Here is a 20,628-nt window from a genome sequence, read left to right as displayed (position 1 = left end):
GTCAATATTTTATTCTGAGCCAATATGGCATTCAGAGTATCAACTTCAAGAACTCCCTTCTTCATAGGCGTCCCATTACTCACAGGATTCCTTTCAGAAGTGTACATGAACTGGTTATTAGCAACCATGTCAATGAGTTCTTGAGCTTCTGCAGGCGTTTTCTTTAGGTGAATGGATCCACCTGCAGAAGTGTCCAGTGACATCTTTGATAGCTCAGATAAACCATCATAGAATATATCCAGGATGGTCCATTCTGAAAGCATGTCAGAAGGACACTTTTTGGTCAACTGTTTGTATCTTTCCCAAGCTTCATAGAGGGATTCACCTTCTTTCTGTCTGAAGGTTTGAACATCAGCTCTAAGCTTGCTCAGCTTTTGAGGAGGAAAGTACTTGGCTAAGAAAGCCGTGACCAGCTTATCCCAAGAGTTCAGGCTGTCTTTGGGTTGAGAATCCAACCATAATCTAGCTCTGTCTCTTACAGCAAAAGGGAAAAGCATGAGCCTGTAGACTTCAGGATTTACTCCATTAGTCTTAACAGTATCACATATCTGCAAGAACTCAGTTAAGAACTGAAAAGGATCTTCAGATGGAAGTCCATGAAACTTGCAGTTCTGCTGCATCAGAGAAACTAATTGAGGTTTCAGCTCAAAATTGTTTGCTCCAATGGCAGGAATGGAGATGCTTCTTCCATGTAAATTGGAATTAGGTGCAGTAAAGTCACCAAGCATCCTCCTTGCATTATTATTATTTTCGGCTGCCATATCCTTTTCCTGTTCAAAAATTTCTGAAAGGGTATCTCTGGATTGTTGTAATTTAGCTTCTCTCAATTTTTTTTTTCAGAGTCCTTTCAGGTTATGGATCTGCTTCAACAAGAATGTTCTTGTCCTTGCTCCTGCTCATATGACAAAGAAGAGGGCGCACAAAAATAATAATAATAATATGGGTCCTTTATACCACAGTATAGGGATCCCCTTGTGAGTGGAAGAAAAGAGGGGGAGACAAAGAATGTAATGTAATGGAAGAAACACATCTGTGAGGAGGGTTGAGATGCGAGATGAGATGTTAGGATATGAATGAATAAATAGAATAAGATGGGAGAGAGAGAATTTTCGAAAATATTTTTGAAAAAGAGTTAGTGATTTTCGAAAATGGTTTTTGAAAAATGTTAGTAATTTTCGAAAATTTTTGAAATCAAAAATAAAAAATAAAATTAATTAGTTAATTAAAAAGAAATTTTTGAAAAAGAGGGAAGATATTTTCGAAAATTAGAGAGAGAGAGTTAGTTAGGTAGTTTTGAAAAAGTTAAGAAACAAACAAAAAGTTAGTTAGTTAGTTGAAAGAAATTTTGAAAAGATAAGAAGTTAGGAAGTTAGAAAAGATATTTTGAAATCAAATTTTTGAAAAAGATAAGATAAGTAGATATTTTTGAAAAGATATGATTGAAATTAGTTTTGAAAAAGATTTGATTTTTAAAATCACAATTAATGACTTGATTCATAAGAAATCACAAGATATGATTCTAGAACTTAAAGTTTGAATCTTTCTTAACAAGCAAGTAACAAACTTCAAATTTTTGAATCAAAACATTAATTGTTTATGTTATTTTCGAAAATTTGGTATAAAAATAAGAAAAAGATTTTTGAAAAATATTTTTTTAATTTTCGAAAATAACTAAGAGTTTTGAAAAAGATTTGATTTTTGCAAAAGATTTTGAAAAAGATAAGATTTTCAAATTGAAAATTTGATTTGACTCATGAGAAACAACTTGATTTTAAAAATTTTTGAAAAAGTCAACTCAAATTTTCGAATTTGATGAGAGAAAAAGGGAAAGATATTTTTTTTAATTTTTTGAATTTTTATGAAAACATGAAAAATATGCAATGCATGAAATTTTTAGATCAAAACAATGAATGCATGCAAGAATGCTATGAATGTCAAGATGAACACCAAGAACACTTTGAATGTCATGATGAACATCAAGAACATATTTTTGAAAAATTTTTAATGCAAAGAAAACATGCAAGACACCAAACTTAGAATTCTTTAATGCTTAGACACTAAGAATTCAAGAATGCATATGATAAACATGAAAAGACACAAAACAAAAATTCATCAAGATCAAACAAGAAGACTTACCAAGAACAACTTGAAGATCATGAAGAACACTATGAATGCATGATATTTTCGAAAAAATGCAAGATGCATATGCAAGTGACACCAAACTTATGATATGACTCAAACAAGAAACAGAAAATATTTTTGATTTTTATGATTTTCTAAATTTTTTGTATTTTTATTTATTTATTTTTTTTTTCGAAAATTATTGTGAAAAATAAAAATAAGGATTTCAAACTTTTTAATATGAATTCCAGGAATCTTGCCATGTTAGTCTTAAAGCTCCAATCAAAGGGTCAGGCATGGCTTAATAGCCAGCCAAGCTTTAGCATATAATTACATGGACTGGAGTGATTGGTTGGATGCCAATCCCAAAGTAGTTTGGGTATGGCTTTACAGCCAGATAGGCTTCAACATGCTTCATGAAACACTAGAATTCATTCTTAAAAATTCTGAAGAAAAATAATATTTTTGAAAACATTTTTTTTTTCGAAAACAAGTGAGAAAATTTTGAAATATTTTTGAAAAATTTTTGAAAAGAAAACAAAAAGAAAATTACCTAATCTGAGCAACAAGATGAACCGTCAGTTGTCCAAACTCAAACAATCCCCGGCAACGGCGCCAAAAACTTGGTGCACGAAATTGTGATCTCCAGACTCGAACAAATCCTGGTAATAGCTCCAAAGCTCGGTGCTTTGATCTTAATTCATAATTGTCACAATTTCGATACAACTAACCAGCAAGTGCACTGGGTCGTCCAAGTAATACCTTACGTGAGTAAGGGTCGAATCCCACGGAGATTGTTGGTATGAAGCAAGCTATGGTCACCTTGTAAATCTCAGTCAGGCGGATATAAAATAATTATGGAGTTTTCGAATAATAAATAATAGAATAGGGATAGAGATACTTATGTAATTCATTGGTAGGAATTTCAGATAAGCGAATGGAGATGCTTTTCGTTCCTCTGAACCTCTGCTTTCCTGCTATCTTCATCCAATCAGTCTTACTCCTTTCCATGGCTGGCTGTATGCAAGGGCATCACCGTTGTCAGTGGCTACATCCCCTCCTCTCAGTGAATAATATGCTCACGCACCCTGTCACGGCACGGCTATTCATCTGTCGGTTCTCGATCATGCTGGAATAGGATTCACCCTCCTTTTGCGTCTGTCACTAACGCCCAGCACTCGCGAGTTTGAAGCTCGTCACAGTCATTCAATCATTGAATCCTACTCGGAATACCACAGACAAGGTTTAGACTTTCCAGATTCTCTTGAATGCCGCCATCATTCTAGCTTACGCCACGAAGATTCTGTTTAGGAGATCTAAGAGATACTCATTCTAGCTTAATTCATGTAGAACAGAAGTGTTTGTCAGGCACGCGTTCATAAGGGAGAAGGATGATGAGCGTCACACATAATCATCACCTTCATCACGTTCTTGGGTGCGAATGGATATCTTAGAAGAGAAATAAGAAGAATTGAATAGAAAACAGTAGTACTTTGCATTAATCTTTGAGGAACAGCAGAGCTCCACACCTTAATCTATGGAGTGTAGAAACTCTACCATATGAAAATACATAAGTGAAGGTCCAGGCATGGCCGAGATGGCCAGCCCCCTAAAACGTGATCAAAGGATCATAAGGTAATCCCCCGATGCCTAATACAATAGTAAGAGGTCCTATTTATAATAAACTAGCTACTAGGGTTTACATGAGTAAGTATTTGATGTATAAATCCACTTCCGGGGCCCACTTGGTATGTGTTTGGGCTGAGCTTAAGTGTTTCACGTGCAGAGGCCATTTGTGGAGTTGAACGTCAGTTTTTGTGCCAGTTTGGGCGTTCAACTCTGGTTTTGGATCCTTTTCTGGTGCTGGACGCCAGATTTGGGTAGAAAGCTGGCGTTGAACGCCAGTTTACGTCGTCTATTCTTGGCCAAAGTATGGACTATTATATATTGCTGGAAAGCCCTGGATGTCTACTTTCCAACGCAATTAGAAGCACGCCATTTCGAGTTTTGTAGCTCCAGAAAATCCACTTTGAGTGCAGGGAGGTCAGAATCCAACAGCATCAGCAGTCCTTTTTCAACCTCTGAATCTGATTTCTGCTCAAGTCCCTCAATTTCAGCCAGAAAATACCTGAAATTACAGAAAAACACACAGACTCATAGTAAAGTCCAGAAATGTGAATTTAACACAAAATCTATTAAAAACATCCCTAAAAGTAACTAGATCCTACTAAAAACATACTAAAAACAATGTCAAAAAGCGTATAAATTATCCGCTCATCAGTATGGTAGGTATGGTAAGACATTTATTTAGAATGAACTTTCTTCTGCTATTCGGTTTAGAGGAAAGATTGTTTTAAATGTCGCATCCAGTGGAATTGCGTCTTTACTCCTACGTGGTGGCAGAACGGCTCATTCTAGATTTTCAATACCCATTACAATTACTGATGAATCTACTTGCAATATCAAGCATGACAGTTTGAAGGCTGAGCTGCTCATCCAAAGTAGCTTAATAATTTGGAATGAAGCTCCAATGCTCAATAAAATGTGCTTTGAAGCACTTGATCGGACGCTCAGGGATCTTATGTCAGTTACCGATCAACATAAGACACATCAACCATTTGGTGGTAAGGTTGTTGTTCTAGGAGGTGATTTCAGACAGATACTTCCGGTGATTCCGAAAGGGAGTAGACACGATATATTGACATTAGCTATTAACTCATCCCATCTGTGGTCATTTTGTAAGGTTCTGAAACTGCATACAAACATGAGGCTTCTAATGTCTTCTTCAGATCAAGATGAAGGTGAAATGAAGAGATTTGCTAATTGGATACTTGATGTTAGAAATGGAAATATTAGTTCTGTTGTTGGTGATGAATCAGAAATTGAAATTCTAGATGATCTATTGATTACAACTATTGATGACCCTCTCTTTCATTTGGTAGACTTTTCATATCCAAATTTGTTGCAAAACATGTCAGATTACAGATATTTTCAGAGTAGGGCAATTCCTGCACCTACGCTTGAGAGTGTCGAGAAGGTAAACGATTTTGTCTTGACAATCTTTCTATGGATGGAAAAGGAGTATTTGAGTTCTGACACAATATGTCAAGCTGATGAGAATGAAGATGTACAACAAGAGTGGTTCACACCAGAGTTCCTAAATGACATACAAATGTTCAAGACTACCCAATCACAAGTTGACTTTGAAGTCAGGAGTCGCTGTAATACTACTGCGAAACATAGACCAGACTTCAGGTTTATGCAACGGGACAAGATTAATAGTTAACAAACTTGGCAGCAACGTAATTGGAGTGACGGTAGTGACCGGTAGAAATATTGGAGATAAAGTGTACATTCCAAGAATGAACTTGATCCCTTCAAATTCAGGGTTGCCATTTAAGTTTCAACGGAGACAATTTCCATTAACAGTATGCTTTGCAATGACCATTAACAAGAGTTAGGGTCAATCATTATCACATGTAGGACTTTACTTGCCAAAATCAGTGTTCACCCATGGACAACTTTATGTTGCTTTGTCAAGAGTTAAGAGTCGCAGTGGCCTCAGGGTTTTAATTCTAGACGAAGACGGCAATCTAAAGCCATCAACAACAAATGTCATGTTCAAAGAAGTTTTTAATAATATTTAGGTAAGAATAATATTATTTTCATTTTAATAGCATGTTATGATTTACATTTTTGTATAACTATTTACTATAGATATAACAAATTTATCTATAACTCTGTTTTCATATTTGAGATGAAATGTGTAACAAGGAGCACAACATCATATGGCAATTCCTTTTCTAATGAAGTTAGTAAGATACTAGGTTGTCGATAAATTTTTATTAGCCTTTTGACATAAAATTTAGTGTAAAATTGACATGCTATTATTACAGTTATATATATTTTTATTTTTTTCATGTTTCCCTTCTTATGGTTCAAGAATATTATAGACTTTAAACTCTTCTATTTGATTTTTACTTTGAATAAAGATAAAACAGTATATTCAGTACATTTATTATATAATGACGATAATCGTGTTATACTAAACTCAAAACATTTATATTTATAAAATATTATTAATTGAACATTAATATAGAGTACAATTATGAAGTATCAATACATATTTTATTCACGTACAAATTAAAAATATGTCTAATGGATGTTATCAAAAAAAAATTTAACTAAATTATTTATGACCAATACAAGAGCATTCTTTTATAAATTGTGCGCAATATTAATTTAATAATAATTAGTGCATTTTTTAAAATCTTTTAAGTGACACTTTTTAATTTTCATATGGACTTCTGAATTGTGTTGAACCGGGTTATGGAAAGGGGGTGCTGAACATGGATGTGGTATCAGGATGTAAAGCAAATCGGACCGTGCGACACCCAATGAGCAACACGGAGGGTCTGAGTTGTTGCAACGAAAACGGATGGTCCGAGTTGATGCATGGTGGACACGCGGCACTCAAACCTTGCTCCTCAGACGGTGTCCCACATACCAAATTGCTGGATGCAACAAAAACTCTCACCATCCGAGTTTTTACTTTGAGCCTTCACTTTCAACCCCAAACCTTTATTGCTGTTCTTCATTTCTCTGCTGTTGGTGGGTTTGCATGGTGGAGAGAATAGAAAAATGCCAAAAAAAATAAAATTAAAGATGTTGATCGTTCTGAACTTCATATTATGCACTATCTCAGTTTGCCAGATTATGTAAGTTTGTTTAAATTTTTTTTTAATTTTTATAATTATAGTTATTATTGTTAAAAATTTAGTTGTTATTATTATTGTTAGGATCTGAGCTTAGAAATATACATAAAATGGTTAGGACTAATTTTTTTTTAATTTTTTCACTATTTTTGTATAAAAATTATTATTGTTAGTGTGTTAATTATTATTATTGTTAGTGTGTTAATGATGATGCTATATACATTCTTGTTGTTGCAGTTTAAAAGAGAAACGCAATATTTTTTTTAATTTGTTTAATATTTTTTTTATAATTTTTAGAATTTCGGAAGAAGTGAAATATTAAAATATTTAGAAAATAAATTATAAAATTTAAACCGAATTGTTATTAATTTTTGGATACAATTTTTTTTGAAATATTTTATAAATTTTTAATTATTTATAATTGTAATGATATTATTAAATATTATTGTGGCTACAATGAATAGTTGGACATAGGAATAAATAAGAACTGAATGGTTATTATTAGTATTAATTTATAAAAGTGTGTTACTTTATTGTAGTTAATTGTAATTATCATTGTTATAAAAATTAATTATTATTGTTATTAGAAAATAAATTTAAAAAGATATTGACGATAATTATTAATATTTTTTAAAATTTCGAAATATATGTTTAAATTTATTTAAGTAATAGGTAATAGATAATTAATAAAACAAATAATAATAATGTTATATATTAGAAAAATTATTGATATATCGTAAATAAAAAAACAAACAGCATCTCTAATTTACTAATTTTATTGAGATTTGATTAGGAATGTATGTATATGTATGTATTATGAATCTATGTATTTGTATGTATTAGTTAATGTTATTAATAATTCATTTTGGAAGTAGTAATTATTTGTTTTAGTCAAATTAAGTCAAATAATTTATAACAGATGTCTGGTTTCAAGTAATATTTGTTGTTGAGTTAGTTGTGAAGATTTTGTTAATAAGTGTCTGTACTTTAAAAATTCTTGCTTTGTAGTAGTAAATTAGCAATAGTTTGTGAGTTGACTAATAACTTGTTATGTTTTTTGTAGAAATTAAGAATGTTGACCTATGATCATCCAGTTCCGCCGGATCGGTACAACGATCGGGTGGAAGACTATTTACGAGTTACTGGATTCTATCATGCATCTCAAATTGGTGTCGTACAAAATCAGAAAGCACTCGTGAATGCTCTAATAGAACGGTGGCACCCTGATACACATACGTTTCACCTTCCAATTGGTGAGTGTGTCGTAACTCTTGAAGATGTGGCTCTAATTCTTGGTCTCCCGACGGAAGGTCTTCCAGTTACTGGGATGACAATGAGTAGTTTCTCAACGTTGGAGGCAGAATGTTTGCATCAATTTGGAGTGGCACCGCGTAAGTCGGAGTGTAGAGGATGCTGCATAAAACTGACTTGGCTGCAGGATCTAAAAGAAAACATTCAGTTGACTGATGAATTAAGTATACAGAGGTATGTGAAGTGCCATATTATGTTGCTGATCGGGACGATCTTGTTTGGGGATAAATCTGGAGCAGGTGTGCACTAGAAGTTTCTACCATTGCTTTGTGATTTTGCCAGTATTGGACATTATAGTTGGGGTTCGGCATGCCTAGCACACCTCTACAGGGGATTATGCAGGGCATCTCGTTATAACTGTAAGGAAATAGATGGTCCAATAACACTTCTGCTCGGTTGGGCTTGGATCCGACTGCCATATCTATCGCCGCTTCCCAGCGAACCCCACAGTTTTCCATTAGCCAACAGGTAATGTTACGTTACAATCTACCCGTAGCTTTATATTTAAAATTCAGTTTAGCTAATTGAATATATGATATTAGGTGGCATAACTGGGAACGTGGTGACCGACGATATAGATATTTGAATCTAGCTCACTTTAGGAAGGCCTTTGATGAACTCCAGGAAGGCCAGGTGTGTTTTAATTAAAGATTTATGAGTTTGGGGCATTTTTATGAGGCATTTTTATTGTTATTGATATTCTGGATTGTAATCATGAGTTTCCTTTATTTTTTCCAGTTTGTGTGGGTTGCATATGCTGTGGATCGCGTTGATCCGAACATAATTCTTGCTGAGATCTATATGCAGTCGGTTGTGTGGTCCGCTACTGTTTCGTTGTGTCATTTGAATGTATCGAGTGGCATGCTACCGATAGGTATAGGCGACAGTTCGGTTTCGTTCAGGGAGTACCTCAGCAGGAGCAGAATCTGGACAAGGCGCATGGAGAAGTCCTGACTGGTTCAAAGAATCTTAACTGGGCCACAACATCGAGTCACTCAAGTTGGGTTATGCATTGGACAAACAGGTATCACTACGTTCTTTCTGAGCTTCCCATGCCTTCACAACATCTATTGGAAACTTATATGTACTGGTACCGGTCAAAATATGGGGACCGCTTGAACTTGTCGAATCTTGTGGGTCAAGAAAGTGATGAGGATATTCAGGATATGGATGAGGGTAATCAGGATATGGATGATGGTGGTGAGGGTATGGATGAGGATAGTCAGGATGCGGATAATGACAATGAGGAACTGGAGCCACAGTCGGTGCCACCTTCTACTTCGAATCCACTTCCACAAGAACAACCTCAGTTCTCAAGCCAGTATGTACCTCAGACACAGTTCTCCCCATCATTTCTAATGCCTCAACAATATTGGGGTATGTCACAGTTTGAACCAGGAGAAGGAGGTTCTTTTAGCCAGTTGCTTGAGTTCATGGCTGCAGATGCAGGACAACCACAATATGGCAATCAGCCTGAGTTCCTGGCAGGTAGGTATTCATTGGATGCGAGGCTCCCGTGCCATACCTCATCGGTCGCTTCTGAAGGGTTCGTATCTGTTGACTCTAGTAGAAGTGTAGGTGGACGCGGAGTTTTTAATAGTCAAAATCCTAACCGTGTTGACATGGGACCACTTCAAGAAGATGCTAACCCACTCGAGCAAGAGACTAATGCGTATCTAGTAGATGACCCGGATGACGAGGACGATGATGACGAGGATGAAATAGAGGAGTTCGATGAGGATGAGAAATCCCGCAATGATGGTATTATGCTTCGTATTTTGCTTTACATGTTCGATTGGCTATTCATTTTGTGTTCATAAGTGGTATCCATGTTGGTTTGACTACCTAATGTCATAAATACTAACGGATATTTAACCAATAAATTCTAATTTATATTCAACTAAATCAATAACTCTCTTATAAATTTACTATCTTAAAGTTAAATACACAAATAGGTAAACAAAAATAAATACTGATCGAGTATATTTTCACACTTCACTTAGCTACTTGGTCCAACTATCAAGATAAATTAATAAAAAATTCCAATCTTTCGTATAAATACGGAGAATTACGTACCTGCATTGATATAATCCGGAAACTCCGGAACATGCATGGCTTCCAAATCCAAAACTCGCATGAATGATGGCTCCTCAAACGGCACATCGTTTGCCAGTGCAGTTGCCACATCAGACACATCCGAAGCCATAGCTCCGTCACCTTGAACCTCATCTCCATCTAGACCAACAACTTCGTCGTTGCTTTCGAACTCTTCTTCACTGTCACTATTGTAATCCTCCCGTAGAATATTCCGGTCAGCCTCAGATTGCTCAAACTCAACATACAACTCGATGAACGAGAGCTGACTCCGATTTTCAATATACATGGAAAACATATCTTGCATGCTCGCTTCGTCCGTTACATATTTGGTTTGAAACTGGACGAATCCACCAAACACTTGTATAGGATTTCTGTATAGAATACATGATATCCTTCTTGCCCTCTCAGAATGAATCTTTTCACAAATCACACTTTTGAGCTCTTCAAATGAGATTGTAAAAGGAATCACCAAATCTAATGGATTTTCACAAACAAATATTACTCCTTCAGATGTTTGTAACAAAATCTGACCAAAATAATACACCTTCAATAACACTCTGTCACTCAATTCTCTCAATCACCTTAACAAGCTCATAAACCTGGGTTTTAGATTTTTAGCTACTCTGCTAAACAAGTAACGAAACAGAGGAACTAAAAACCAGAAGGACCGTTGAAGAAGGAGAAGAAGAAGATGCGAGAGTGGTTGTTCTGATCCAGTTTTCACCAACTTTTATTTAAAGTCCCAACCAAATCGGACCATGCGATTACCTTTACTGAATTCAAAAAAAAATAAAAAACGCATGTCGGACCCTCCGATTTCATAACACAACATAAAAAAAAAAACCAACACTTCTAACAACTCGGAGGGTACGATTACCATCTTACCGAATTTCAGCATCTCTTCCTCCTCAAATCGGACCTAACGATTTGCAATGGAAAATATGACGCTCAAACAACTCGCACCATCCGAGTTGTTGGACCTGACACTAACAAAAAAGCTGCCCCACATATCTGTATTGCGCTTTCAGGACTCCATATCCAGATAACACACACAAAGCCTCCATATCAATAAAAATGAGCCTTTAAGTGACCAACAATTAATACTTTTACGTAATGATTTATTAACATTTTAACAAAAATTATTTCCATAGTTTCCTTCAAAAATATATAATACTAATTTCACATAAAAAATTTTAATCATATATTAATTTTAACTAAAATATTAAACAATATAACTATGTCAAATTCTATACATTAATTTTTAAAGTCAAACTCTACATTAATATTACTAATTATGTTATCTACGTACTAAGTAAATTAAATTTATTAATTAATATGTACTACTCAACTTGAAAACAAATTTATATATGAATACAATAAATAGATTACGTACATAACCTGTGCATCGCGCGGACTTTCCACTAGTATTACATTGAAAATGTTATGTGAATAATGGGACTCACTGTTAATTTTTTTTTTTTTTTTTTATGATTACATAAGATGAAGTGTGATTTTAACTCAAGTTAATGACAGTTAACAGAGCTAAACAAGGATCCAAGAGATGGCAACTGTCAATGGCTTTGGGACACAAACCAAAGCAGAGTGCAAGTGGGGATTTTTGAAGCAGAAACAGAAAAGATGCCACGTCAACATTATATGTTGCTATCATAGATGCTAATCCACCAATCACAATAGCCTATGAACAGCTCCAACACTGCAACATTGCTTCATTATTCACGTTATTAATAAAACACTGAATCATACACTTGCCTTAATTAAAAAAAGCCTGACTTTCTTGTCCTCTAATAATATTTACTACTTGGCTGATTTGCCACCTGCATCTCCAAATCTCAGCCGTTGGATCCCTGACACACACTACCATTTATGATTTTATGATCCCACAGACACAAATTCTAGTTTTGATTTTTGAGTTTTGACCACTCACAAGACCCAACAACGCAAACTCTCATTCTCCCTCCCAACCTCAAAGCACTTCTTGGTTCTTACTTCTCTATGCCAAATCCCAAAGGGTATCAAAAGGTGCAAGCTTTTTGAGACCCCAAGTTGTAGAGAGCCACTTTTTAGTTTGCAGTGGAACTGGCAGTGTTTCTTTGTTTATAACGGTTTCTCTAAGCAATCATCAATGGCTGTTCTGCTGCTTCTTTTTTTCCTGCTTGCATGTTCTGTCTATGGAGGTAAGTAATAAGTTTATGTGATTTTTAGCATCTGTTTCTATGTTCCCTGGGCATCTGAGATCATTGGTTATTAATCTATCATTAAGTATTCTCTTAATAAGCTTTCTAATTTAGTAATGGTTGGTGGGGGTATAGTACTCTTGTTTTTTTTTGGCTTCTAGCTCTTGTTCTTTTCATCATTATGTCTAGTTAGTCCTTTCATTACCACCTTCCTTTCATCATCATATGGGTTTGTAGATTCTTACTTTTTTGTATCTTTGCTATTTGTCATGGTTAGTAAGTATTTGCTTCTAATTAACATTTTAGGTAAAGGGTAATGATACAATGTATTAACCCCTTTTTTAACTATTAAATACTAGAAGGAAGTAATTATTATTTCATTGCATTTTGGTTGTTGAATGTGGGAGATGTCAGATGTTGCTATAAATGTATAAAGGGCCAGAACCTTGCTACAAGAGCATAACAATGTTGGAATAGAAAGTTAGAGAAAAGGTTGTGTAATACAAATATAGGCATTTTTAGTTTATTTATTTATTATTATTTGCAAAAGAAAGGGCCTTTGCAAGAAAGTGTTTTCCTTTGTGCTGAATCTCTGATCTATCCTTTCTAATTTTTAATGGGATTCTGGGACAATTTTGTTGCATCCCAACTCAAGAAACAGCTTCTTTTGCTGTTTGCACTTAACTAAACTTTTTATATAAAAAAAAAAGTGATGGTACTATGCCACTATGCCAGTGATGAAGTGGAATATTTATACTATATTTAATCATTTTGGTCTATCAATCAACCTCATTGATACTGAGTTGGTGAGTTGGTAGCATTGTTGCCTAGCTCCCATGAATAAGACATGGTGACCAAAAGCATGGGAAAAATGTTATCAAATGAAATCCTCATTTTATGTTTTTAAAAACTGATAACCAAAGTGAATCTTTTGCAAATTAACCTAAGAACAAGCGATCATTTGAGTATATTACACTTCTTTTAGTTAAACCCAAGGATAATCCACGGGATGACAGGTTAACAGACCTTGAATTTCAACCATGACAAAAAAAAATTCAGTTTATGAACTATAGCTATGGGCTTAGGATGTGGCATTAGTTAGTTGGACAATCTGACAATCCATCACTGAAAGCTTATTCCAGAATTTTGAAATATATGTTTTGCTTTGACAATCTATGAATGCAATGTGGCTGTGCCTCCTTAAAATATGAACTATTTCAATATTATTCCTCATGAACAAAGCTGATAATCAAGTTTTCTTTTATTAAATCTTTTTCCCCTTTTGTTACCCAATTAAAATTGAAGAAAGCATGGTATCAATTTTTAAATCACTTCGCGGATAATTTTGAAAATACAGTATTGCTTTAAATGAATGACTCAAATACAATTCCATAAAAGACTAATGAATAGGCTTTATAGCTATTTTATTAAATAGGTCATGGTAAGATTGGATATTTGAAACACATTTTATTAGATCATAAATGGACTTATTAGCTGTTTTCACAAATCCATGTTGGTCCAAACCAAAATTCATATGTTCCTTATTTTCTAGTTTCTATTTGTTCTTGATTATCACTTCATATGCATTATTATTTTCATCTCATAATCTGTTTATGAGCAGGATCATATAGTATTTATATAATTTGTTGGTTTCTTTCTTTCTTCTGCAGATTCCTTTATTGGTGTAAACATTGGTACAGACATAACTAACATGCCAAGTGCAACAGAGACTGTGGCCCTTCTTAAGGCTCAAAGTATCCAACATGTCAGACTCTATGATGCTGACAGGGCCATGCTTCTTGCACTTGCCAACACCGGAATCCGTGTAACCGTTTCTGTTCCCAACAACTTGCTACTCGGCATTGGCCAATCGAATGCCACTGCCGCCAACTGGGTTGCACACAATGTGGTAGCTCATGTCCCTGCAACCAACATAACTGCCATAGCAGTTGGATCTGAAGTCCTAACAGCCCTCCCAAATGTTGCACCTGTCCTAGTCAATGCACTAAAATTCATTCAATCTGCACTTGTTGCTGCCAATCTCGATCAGCAAATTAAAGTCTCTACCCCTCATTCTTCTTCTATCATCCTTAACTCTTTCCCTCCATCCCAAGCATTCTTTAATAAAACATGGGATCCTGTCATGGTTCCATTGCTTAAGTTTTTGCAATCAACAGGTTCATATCTTATGCTCAATGTTTACCCTTACTACAATTACATGCAATCTGAAGGTAAAATCCAACTGGAATATGCTCTGTTCCGGCCCCTGCCGCCAAATAAGGAAGCTGTTGATGCCAACACTATGCTCCACTATACTAATGTTTTCGATGCAGTGATCGATGCTGCTTATTTTGCAATGTTATACTTGAACTTCACAAATATCCCTGTTGTAGTGACAGAGTCAGGATGGCCCTCCAAAGGCGATTCATCTGAGCCAGATGCAACAATTGACAATGCTAACACTTACAACAGTAACTTGATCAGACATGTCCTTAATAATTCAGGGACTCCAAAGCATCCTAGAATTCCAGTTAGTACATATATTTATGAGCTTTATAACGAAGACTTAAGACCAGGTCCTGTATCCGAAAAGAACTGGGGACTTTTCTATGCTAATGGAGCACCAGTATATACTTTGCATTTGACCGGTGCTGGTACTGTATTTGCAAATGATACAACAAATCAAACCTTTTGTGTTGCTAAGAGTAATGCTGATTCTAAGTTGCTACAGGCAGCACTTGATTGGGCTTGTGGACCAGGGAAGGTGGATTGTTCGCCCTTGCGGCAGGGTCAAGAGTGTTTTGAACCGAATAATGTAGTTGCGCACGCGACTTATGCTTTCAATGCATATTATCAGCAGATGGCTAAATCTCCTGGAACTTGTGATTTTAAAGGAGTTGCTTTTGTCACCACCACAAATCCAAGTAAGGAATCTGGACTCTTTAATAATTATAACTATATTTGAAGGTGGCTACATAAGTTATGGATACATTTTTTTTATGGCTACACAAGTTAATTGTTAATTTTGCACCTTTGCTATTTAGTATCTCAAGTGGCTTGGCAATCTAATGGAACTATTATTTGTTATCATTATCACAGGTTATGGTTCCTGCGTATTTCCAGGAAGGTATGATCTCAAGGATTCATATATTTTTTTCTGATTATTGTAAATTAACTGTTCATTCTTATTTATTATATTTCCCTTTAATATTTGTAATGAACAGTGGTGGTAAAAATGGCACCAGCATAAATGGCACATCACTGGCCCCATCTAACACTTCCACTGCTTCAGGCAGCTTGTCACAACACTACTATAATGGAGGATCTTTGATAAGTTCTGTGATTCTTGGTGCTTTACTTCTGAGTGCTGTTTTATAAGATTAAATTAAGCACAGTTCATATTCATCAGCACGGGAATCAGATTTTCAGAGATACACACTCTTCCAACTACCTTTTTCATAAAGGTTGCAGCATGCGCACCCAATTTTGTGTTCCTCGTGTCGAGAGGATTTAAAGGGTGGCAAAGTCTGCCAAGAACTCAAAATGTATATTGGCAAGTGTAACTTTGATTTTCCATTGAATTTTTGTACAAATGAACGGAAAGAATTATTAGACATTGCTGTAAGTACCTTGTAAGGCTAATTTAATTTTTTCACATTGTTATTTGTTGTATTCTAATGTTCTTGTATAAATTAGTAATGGATAGAGATATACATTGTTAGTAACTAGGCAGATCACCTGGGATGAAAAGAGCTATGGGACATGGTAGCGACCGAGTCATCTGCAACGAGAGGGAAAAATGGGTCACCACTTATGTCACAGAATTCCATGGTATTCTCATCTAGGAAAGGTGGATTAGAAGGAGCAACAAGTTGCTCCTCCTTCTTTGTTAGCATCTGCAGCACTTTTGACATAGTTGGCCGCAACAAATGGTTCTCTTGGGTGCATAGAAGTCCTATTTGAACCACTCTTAAGATCTCATTCTTAACACTGCTGTTGTTGTAGTCGTCATGCAACTGAAGATTTGGATCAAATAATTGTTCAGCTGTCCCTGACTGAAAGTGTTTCCATGCCTGATGTTGCAAAATTATGTTAAGATCAAAGCAAGAAAAAAACTAGTTCAACAACAATAAAAATAAATCAGGTTAAGGAATCTGATACTGACCACTGTAATTAGGCTGTCTGAATATTCAGCTGCTTTGCTCCTGTTGTTCTGTCTCCCGGTAACTATCTCTAGCAGTAGCACTCCAAAACTATACACATCTGCCTTTTCTGTTAACTGACCATGAGCTATGTACTCTGGAGCCATATAACCCCTGCAGAATATATATATATATAGATGGCTATTAAAGGTCTAGTACAGAGAAATTTGCTCCAAACAACATTTTTCTCTGTAGGGACTTGGAAATTATGGGGTGTCCAAAGCCCCAGATTAGTAGTATAGGATGCTTAATGTTGTATTTAGGTACTTAGCAGACTCTTATTCTAATATGTTCAAAATTGTTATTATTTTGGGGGGGGGGGGGGGGGGTGAGAAATGGTAGATGGGATTAGAGGTACTTACAAAGTTCCTGCAATAGCTGTACTTATATGGCTCTTATCTTCTTGAAAGGATCTAGCCAAGCCAAAATCTGCGATTTTAGCACGAAGCTTTGCATCCAAGAGGATGTTGCTGGCTTTTATATCTCTGTGAATTATTTTGGTTTTAGAATTCTCATGTAGGTATGCTAATCCTTCAGCTGTCCCAATGATGATTTCGTATCTCTTCTCCCAGTTCAGTTCTCTTCCCTTATTCTTGTCTACAATGTTTACATTGAGAAGTACTATGGTTAGGATATAAGCAATGATAGTAAAAGTGTAGGATTTCATATCTTAGAAGGGGAAACCTATGGCATGAGTTTGGGAATTACCAAAAATGAAGCGATCGAGACTTCTGTTGGGCAGATATTCATACACAAGCAGGCTTTCGGGTCCTGAACAACTGCATCCTAACAGTCGGACTAGATTCTTGTGTTCCACGCTACTGATTATGTTCACTTCATTGTAGAAATCTCCTGCTCTATGTTTGTTATTGAAATATAGCCTCTTGATAGCAATCTCTCTTCCATCAGGTAGAACTCCCTGCAATAGAAAATTGTTATATAGTTGCATTCTTATGTTAAAATGGTTGGGATATAGGTATGCAGATAAGATAACTACTTTGTAAACTGTTCCAAACCCTCCTTGTCCTAACTTGTTAGTCTCATCAAAGGATCCAGTAGCCCTTTCCAGTGAAGTGTACTTGAAATTCAGGCTACTGCGGCGAAGGGACTTTGCTAGCTTTTCTGTATCATATGAACCTGAATTCCAGAATAAGCATTGGCATACATACTTAAACATAGTTGTTATATAACACATTGATGATTCATAGGTATTAATTAGACAAGTCACTTACCTCTTCTTTTCTTTTGAATGTATCTAAGTTTCAAGATATATATCCCAATAGCTATTCCAACCACAAAAACAATCAATGAACTAACCACTGCAACCACCAGAACTATTACATTACCTGCACAAATCAGAAAACAAAACTGTTCTCAGGATTTACAATTACAAAAAATGTGTAAACTTTTCTAAATTCTCAAGATTCATTTACCCTTTGAGCTTCCATTTTCCTGCTGCTTGTTGAGGAAATCTTTGTCTGAGAACCTCATGAAGCAACCGGTGTTAAGCGCGCGGCCTTCTTCCCAAGGCAAGCATCCCAACAGAGAAGCTGATGCATTCTGAAGACATGCTTTACAAGAGCTTGTGTTCAAAGTCCTCCAACAATCAGCCAGCACATAAGCAGACTCATTAACCGTTCCGGCCACGGCGACCTTCCCTCTAGCATATCCTTTATTGCTAAGTGCATCTTGAACTGCTGTTAGAATTGCTTGCTTTGCAGATTCTTGAAAACTTGAGTTCTTCCTTGTTCTGTTCCCACACACTGCATTATCTCCTGCTCCTGTATACTCATCAAAGAAGCTATAATTCTCGGCCCTCATGAAGCAACCATCGAGGTAAATGCGGCCACCATTGAAAGGGAAGCACTGAGGAAGAACCGTCCTTGCCTCAGCATAACATAGCACACAATCAAGCAATGAAAGATCTCCATAGCACTGAGCTAGGCCATAGTTAGTATCAAGTCCTGTCCCTGTAACTGTTGTTCCAAAGCCGGTACTTCGCATCTGTTCACTGATTTTCTCCATGGTTGCAACGAAATTCGGAACATAGATGGTGCTATTGTGCTCTAGTTGATGACCACATGCTATTTGGATTGTTCTTGCCCTTGGTTCTGCCATTACAGTGTCTGAGAGTAGTACTGAGTTGATGAGAAGGAAAATAATGAATTGAGAAGGGATGAGAAGGATTGTTTTAATCATTTTTGTGATCATCTTACTCTAATCTGATTCAACTTCACTAGTTAGATGTTCAAATAATTAACATGACTCTACAATTATGTTGTTTTACTATTACTATGAAAGGACAGGACTATTTGTTAGTGAAAAGAGAGAATATTTTGTTGAACATTTGGTATGAAATGTAGTTGTTTTATGGTATGAAAGCAGAATGATTAGAAGAAACTCAAAATCTCTTTCTACTTCTGAGAAGAAAGGTAACTTGAAGAGTAATAGGAGATTCTGACAAAAGAAAGAAAAAATCTCCAAAAGAAGTAACATAAAGCGTGTGAAGAACTGAATGAGAGGGCCCTAAAAATAGTCACTACCCTTCTCAAGTTTCAAAAATATTGCTACCTGTTCGGTCATCAATTGCCACCATTAAAAAGGGTAGATATTGATTCTTTTCCCTTGTTTACACTTTGGAGAGAGAAAGGTTAGAATATGCATTTAGTTGCATTTACAAACTTGACACACGTCTTCTATGGGGGACATTCAATTATAAAGAAAAAAATTTGGACTTAATATATAGAGTATATTTAATTAAATGATAAAATAGATATGTGTAAGTTATGGTAATTATTAGACATGATATATTGTTAAATGGTGTTAAGCAATAATTTGATCATTTGATGTTCATTAATTAGTGCAGGTAAGACTAGAGAGTTGTGAGAAAGAGCCCCTAATATTTGCCAATGTTTCCCAATGAAAATGAAACAAGACAACAACAAAAAATGTCGGCAATGTATTTAAATGTCTTTCCCCACAAGAAAAAAGAAAATGAAAACCAACGTCATTTATTGTTATTGATTGAGAAAATAGACCCTACATTACCACAACTATTCAACACATTGGCAACTGGTAGTGACCTTTCAAGGCAGTATAAGAGACTATAACAACAAAAGAACAAACACAAAACGAAATAAAAAAATATTTACTATTATTAGAAAGATAAACTGTACTGTGAAGTTGAATTTTTACTTTTTGAAGGTAAGTGAAAAGAAGAAAGATGTACAAATAAATGAAACAAGTCAAGAACCGATGTTGATGGTGCAAGAGTGGCCAGAAGCAGAAGCAAGTTTGTGAGTTTGAGACTTTTAAGTGTGAAGAGTTGAAAAAAAAGGGTTATGCTGACACAGAACTCACAAGGTTTTTCAAACCAAGCAAGAGAAAATTCGTTGCTGTTACACTGTGCAGATCGAAAGAGAGTCTTTAAAACAATGACTGAGTTTGACACAAGGAAAAAAAAAGGGTAAAGTATTAAATTGGTCTCTATGTTTAGGCGTAATTCTGTTTTGATTCTTAAGGTTTAAAGTGTTCTATTTAAATCCAAAAAAGTTTCATTTAGCATCAATTTAGTTCCACAGTGAGGTCAAACTTAAATAATTAACGGAATGTCCTACATAACAACGGTACAAGAACAAAATCGATAATCTGGAGAACAAGTACAAGCTCTAGAGACACAAAATCAACCATTAATGCATCAATACATTTATTTATTATTTTTCTTATAATATAAATAAAATATTTTCTATAGAACTAAAGAGAATGATAAATAAAAATTCCAGAGTAGTGGGAGTACGTACTCCTCATCTAGCGCCCGACGCTCTGCTAGGGTTTCACTGCGCCGCCTCCATGGTTACACCTTTCTTTGTCTTTTCTTCGTCAAACTCTTTTCCATCTTCTTCTACTTTCTTTTCTTAATTTCTTTTTCACTTAGCTCCCTAATTTTCGTTTTCTCTCCCAATTCATTCCTCTTTTAATTCATTCCGT

At 35.4% G+C, this 20,628-nt stretch overlaps 2 protein-coding genes and 1 non-coding gene across 3 annotated transcripts; 2 read left to right on the top strand and 1 right to left on the bottom strand.

Annotated features, from left to right (window-relative positions):
- Positions 1 to 257: 257 nt before the first annotated feature.
- LOC112752442 (small nucleolar RNA R71) lies at positions 258 to 365 on the top strand. The gene has a single exon (XR_003176879.1). It is a non-coding gene; the product is annotated as a small nucleolar RNA R71 (small nucleolar RNA).
- Positions 366 to 11,976: 11,611 nt separating this feature from the next.
- On the top strand, positions 11,977 to 16,102 carry LOC112749983 (glucan endo-1,3-beta-glucosidase 3). Its single transcript, XM_025798451.3, has 4 exons — positions 11,977 to 12,439; positions 14,110 to 15,363; positions 15,539 to 15,566; positions 15,664 to 16,102. The coding sequence occupies exons 1-4, from the start codon at positions 12,388 to 12,390 to the stop codon at positions 15,815 to 15,817; spliced, it is 1,488 nt and encodes a 495-aa protein (XP_025654236.1). The 5' UTR covers positions 11,977 to 12,387; the 3' UTR covers positions 15,818 to 16,102.
- Positions 15,990 to 19,332, bottom strand: LOC112749982 (cysteine-rich receptor-like protein kinase 2). Its single transcript, XM_025798450.3, has 7 exons — positions 18,075 to 19,332; positions 17,874 to 17,987; positions 17,639 to 17,778; positions 17,350 to 17,560; positions 17,004 to 17,238; positions 16,605 to 16,755; positions 15,990 to 16,512 (listed from the first exon to the last, which is right to left on the bottom strand). Exons 1-7 carry the CDS (start codon positions 18,850 to 18,852, stop codon positions 16,174 to 16,176), a joined length of 1,968 nt encoding a protein of 655 aa, XP_025654235.1. The 5' UTR covers positions 18,853 to 19,332; the 3' UTR covers positions 15,990 to 16,173.
- Positions 19,333 to 20,628: the final 1,296 nt, after the last annotated feature.

Source organism: Arachis hypogaea, chromosome 15 (genome assembly GCF_003086295.3).
Source record: "Arachis hypogaea cultivar Tifrunner chromosome 15, arahy.Tifrunner.gnm2.J5K5, whole genome shotgun sequence".
NCBI lineage: Eukaryota > Viridiplantae > Streptophyta > Magnoliopsida > Fabales > Fabaceae > Arachis > Arachis hypogaea.
Note: the sequence above shows the minus strand (reverse complement) of the source record. Positions and strands in the feature narration are given on the sequence as shown.